The sequence below is a fragment of the Silurus meridionalis genome, chromosome 22, assembly GCF_014805685.1.
Source record: "Silurus meridionalis isolate SWU-2019-XX chromosome 22, ASM1480568v1, whole genome shotgun sequence".
Classification (NCBI taxonomy): Eukaryota; Metazoa; Chordata; class Actinopteri; order Siluriformes; family Siluridae; genus Silurus; species Silurus meridionalis.
In genome coordinates this window covers 1,188,314-1,193,225 of record NC_060905.1, presented here as the reverse complement: position 1 = coordinate 1,193,225, position 4,912 = coordinate 1,188,314, and the positions used below count along the sequence as shown (strand labels likewise).

Here is a 4,912-nt window from a genome sequence, read left to right as displayed (position 1 = left end):
TATTCCATTTATACTCTATAGTTTTTATATTGTTATTATAGTTATATTACAGTATATTATAGATTAAATGCTATATTATATACAGTTTAATTATAGTTTATTGATTTGATTGATTTTCTGATTATAATTTCTGTTATGTATCTGTATTCTCTATGCGTTGGCAATACAGATACAGATATTTGTCATGCAATACAATCTTTGAATCCTGAGTCTTGAGAGAGAGAGAGAGAGAGAGAGAGAGAATATTATAATGCATGGCCTCTTATGACCCGTAAATTATTTATTACAATTTTTTTAATATAATAAAATACAACAAAAGATTAAAATCACTTTGAACATCTTTATCTTTGAACTGTTAATGCGTGGCGCCACCGCTAGAGGGAAGCGTCGAGTGCGCGCACGAACACAGACTGCACAGTGACAACAACGAAGAAGAAGAAGAGGCCGAAGTAATCCTCCGGAACAACCGAAGAAGAAGAAGCCGCTCATGCAGTGTTGATAAAGTCACATGGCGCAGGGATTAAGAGGAGAATAAAGCGGATTAGATTAATAGATTAGTATAAAGCGGTGAATATGCGGTAAAATCCGTGTCAGATTTCCGCTTTGAGGGTGTGTGTGTGTGTGTGTTGTCATGTTTGCTCGCGCTCCTGCCCGCTGTGTCCTTCAGGGTGTGTGTGATTGTCTCCGGGCTCAGAGCTTCTCTCTGTCCGCGCGCACGGTAACACACCAAGCTTTATATTTATTTATATTTATTTATCCAAACACTCACATAGAGTCTGTTCTTATTCACTGAATTCCATAAAACTGCCATAAACGACTCCTTTCTAGCAACTACACCATGATAACATCGCGTGTGTGTGTGTGTGTGTGTGTGTGTGTGTGTGTGTGAGGCAGAACACAGTGGTAGTGGAGAGATGGTGGCAGGTTCCCCTGTCGAAGGAGGGTCGTCCCCCGAGACTTTACTCCCGCAGGCACAGGGTTTATCGCTTTGTGGAGGACACCAAACACCAGACCCAGGAGAAGCTGGAGCTGCTGCTCACACAGACCGTACCGAGTGGGTGTACACACACACACACACACACACACACACACACTAACTCGGAAGGTTGAGTGGTGATGAGTGTGTGATTGTACAGAAAGTTGCAGATGATCTTAAAATTGACGGAACTCCACAGCAGGACCGAATGTTCAGGAACTTTAGGAAAAACAGTTTAAACTGTTCAATACTGCACTAAATTACGGACTACATGTCGAAATGGTTCCTCAGATGGTCACCAGGTGCCACAGAGACGCACATCAGTACAGTGAGACTTTATTAATGAAGAATCAACACTGATTTACTGAAGTGCAGACTTTAGATACCATCAGCCTGAAACTCTGTTACACAGATTTATAGCACACTTTATATATATATTGATATATTAGAGCTGTAAATTAATTGAAATATTGAAACATAATTAATCACAACTTAATCACATTTGTATTTGTTCTAGATGCACATTTAATCACTACTTTTCTAGTGTTTATTTCTCTAATCAATACAGATAAATATTGATGCTTTATGCAAATGTATGTTTATTATAAGTGAATTCGAACTCAACATAAAGCATGAAGACTAAATATTCCTGTAAATGTTTTAAAGTAATTCTGGTGTTTTAAATGACGTAAATTATCAGGACACCAAACGCAACTTTTACTTTGTTTCCACACGGACGGTTTTAATTGCCGGATGTTGCATCATGGTGGATTTTTGTGCTGATTTGAGACTCGGCGCATCAGTAAAACAAATGTTTAGTGATTAAATGTGTTTTTTTGGGAAGTTTTTTTATTAAATCTGTCGGTGTGTTGGTGTGTGTAAGTTGTGTATCGGTGTGTGTAAGTTGTGTATCGGTGTGTGTAAGTTGTGTAAGGGTGTGTAAGGTTGTGTGTCGTGTGTAAGGTTGTGTAAGGTGTGTAAGGTTGTGTGTCGGTGTGTAAGGTTGTGTATTGGTGTGTGTCGATGTGTAACGTTGTGTATTGTGTGTCGGTGTGTAAGGTTGTGTCGATGTGTAATGTTGTGTATTGTGTAACGTTGTGTGTTGTGTGTCGATGTGTAACGTTGTGTGTTGGTGTGTAAGGTTGTGTCGATGTGTAACATTGTGTGTTGGTGTGTAAGGTTGTGTCGATGTGTAATGTTGTGTATTGGTGTGTGTCAATGTGTAAGGTTGTGTGGTGAAGTGTAAGGTTGTGTGTCGGTGTGTAAGGTTGTGTCGATGTGTAGTATTGTGTGTTGGTGTGTAAGGTTGTGTGTCGATGTGTAACATTGTGTGTTGTACACAGAGCTCGGCGGTCGTGGAGACACGGTTTTTGTGAAGAAGTCGGTGGGAAGAAATAAACTCCTGGCTGAAGGTCTCGCTGTTTATCCTTCACCTGAGAACAAGGAGATGTTCACTGAGGAGAGACGCGTGAGAGACACTCCCCCCCCACCCACACACACACACACACACACACACACACACACACACACACACACACACACACACACACTGACTCACTCCTCTAATGAGTTATTACACTCACACACTCTTTTCTTCATCAGTTACTGCGTGAGGGAAAGAGAGAGGACAGAATCCAGACAAGGACAGGACAACTCGTAAGTCCACTTATCTACACACACACAAACACATTCACTCATGCTCACACACACGCACACACACACACACGCACACACACACACACACACACACACACACACACACACACACACACACATAATAATATCTTTGAGTTTTTCTCATGTTTTTGTTTCTCTTTGTTATTTTTAGCATTATAATAGTAATTCATTATAAATATTTATTTAATCTGATCTTTTTCTCCAGACGGTGGATTTCCTGAAACAGTCCACTCTGGAGATCGGGATCCAGACGGCTCCTCAGCAGCACTTTCTCCTCACCAAGGAAATCGTCTGCAGACATTTTTTGAGAAAAGTGAGGAAGGACCGGAAGTTGCAGTTTCATTTACAGAGCAAAGATTGTCTTTAAATTCACCTGTGTGTGTGTGTGTGTGTGTGTGTGTGTGTGTGTAGCTGGGCGTGGTCGTCCCTCTTCATGCGCTGACATTACCGGACGAGCCGATCACACAGTTTGGAGATTTCTGGTGTGATGTCACGGTGAGGAATTTCCTCTAGACTGTCTGTGTGTGTGTGTGTGTGTGTGTGTGTGTGTGTGTGTGTGTGTGTGTGTGTTTGTTTGTGTGTGTGTGTCAGAGAGAGACATCTATAATTTTAATTATGAAAACCAATAAGGGACTCGGTCCACCTGCAACACGAACGAAAATTAAAGCTCATTTCTGAAAATAACACCTGCATCTTTATATTGGAAGGTTTGGAGCTCTGACTTGTTGGATGACCAGAGTGAACTTATTACTGATGTAGAATTCTAAGTGTCCAGTAGGTGGCAGTGTAACGTATATTAGAGCTCGAACATGAATTCAATCTGGGATAATTAATTAGTTTATATTTTTTTGCCATATGGAGGAGTTCAGGTACCTAGAATAGAATAGAATAGCTTTTATTTGTCACATATACATTACAGCACAGTGAAATTTTGTTCTTCGCATATCCCAGCTTGCTTAGAAGCTGGGGTCAGAGCGCAGGGTCAGCCATGAAACGGCGCCCCTGGAGCATAGAGGGTTAAGGGCCTTGCTCAAGGGCCCAAGAGTGGCAGCTTGGCGATACCGGGGCTTGAACCCCCGACCTTCCGAACCCCCGACCTTCAGTAACCCAGCGCCTTAACCACTGGAGCTACCACTCCCCCTGGAGTCAACAGTGTAAAGTAATGGAGAGTGTGTTAGAGAAGTGAAGAAAAGAGTGCAGGCAGGGTGGAGTGGGTGGAGAAGAGTGATAGCAGGAGTGATTTGTGATAGAAGAGTATCTGTGAGAGTAAAAGGGAAAGTTTATAGGACTGTGGTGAGACCTGAGATGATGTATGGTTTAGAGACAGTGGCATTGAGTAAAAGACAGGAGGTGGAGCTGGAGGTAGCAGAGCTGAAGATGTTGAGATGTTCGTTGGGAGTGACGACGATGGACAGGATTAGAAATGAGTTTATTAGAGAGACATAGAGGACGTTTTGGAGACAAGGTGAGGGAGGTGAGATTGAGATGGTTCGGACATGTGCAGAGGAGGGACATGGGGTATATCAGTAGGAGAATACTGAGGATGGAGCCACCAGGAAGGAGGAAAAGAGGAAGCAATTTAAATGACAATTTCATCAGGTACACACTTGTACCCTGTACCACATGCAGTGAAACGTTAACAACCTCTTGAATATTTTGTGTGTGTATAGTAGTGAAGATTGTGTGTGTGTGTGTGTGTGTGTGTGTGTGTGTACATTTGTATAGTTGTGGTGATTTGATGTGTGTGTGTGTGTGTGTGTGTGTGCGCGCAGGTGAACGGTTTGGACACAGTGCGAGTGCAGTTGATTGTAGGTCCATATGTGGATCCAAGGAAGAAGAAACTGATGAAACAGGAAGGTGCAGCGACGGAAAACACACCGGACTCAGACACAGAATAATGATCACAGTCTGATCCCAGTCCAGTTTGATCTGACCTGTGACCTAATAAATTAGCATTTTTTTTCTTTAATGTGTCTTTTATTGAAAGTTGAGATAAAGCGTTCAACACGTCTCTTCACTTCTATATAACTTCATTACCACACGTCTCTTCACTTCTATATAACTTCATTACCACACGTCTCTTCACTTCTATATAACTTCAGAACCACACGTCTCTTCACTTCTATATAACTTCATTATCACACGTCTCTTCACTTCTATATAACTTCATTGCCACACGTCTCTTCATTACCACACGTCTCTTCACTTGTATATAACTTCATTATCACCGTCTCTTCACTTCTATATAACTTCATTATC

The 4,912-nt window shown here is 41.7% G+C and overlaps 1 protein-coding gene across 1 annotated transcript; it reads left to right on the top strand.

Annotated features, from left to right (window-relative positions):
- The first annotated feature begins 426 nt into the window (after positions 1-426).
- mrpl9 (mitochondrial ribosomal protein L9) lies at positions 427-4,622 on the top strand. The gene is made up of 7 exons (XM_046834977.1): positions 427-718; positions 895-1,054; positions 2,320-2,444; positions 2,579-2,632; positions 2,859-2,966; positions 3,065-3,148; positions 4,426-4,622. The coding sequence occupies exons 1-7, from the start codon at positions 632-634 to the stop codon at positions 4,549-4,551; spliced, it is 744 nt and encodes a 247-aa protein (XP_046690933.1). The 5' UTR covers positions 427-631; the 3' UTR covers positions 4,552-4,622.
- Positions 4,623-4,912: the final 290 nt, after the last annotated feature.

What these genes read in the sequence shown, in the direction of transcription:
- mrpl9 (XM_046834977.1), top strand. Translation starts at nt 632, where the DNA reads ATGTTTGCTCGCGCTCCTGCCCGCTGTGTCCTTCAGGGTGTGTGTGAT. An exon ending in GCTCACACAGACCGTACCGA is followed by an intron (nt 1,055 to 2,319) that starts GTGGGTGTACAC and finishes TGTTGTACACAG; the next exon opens with AGCTCGGCGGTCGTGGAGAC. An exon ending in AGACAAGGACAGGACAACTC is followed by an intron (nt 2,633 to 2,858) that starts GTAAGTCCACTT and finishes CTTTTTCTCCAG; the next exon opens with ACGGTGGATTTCCTGAAACA.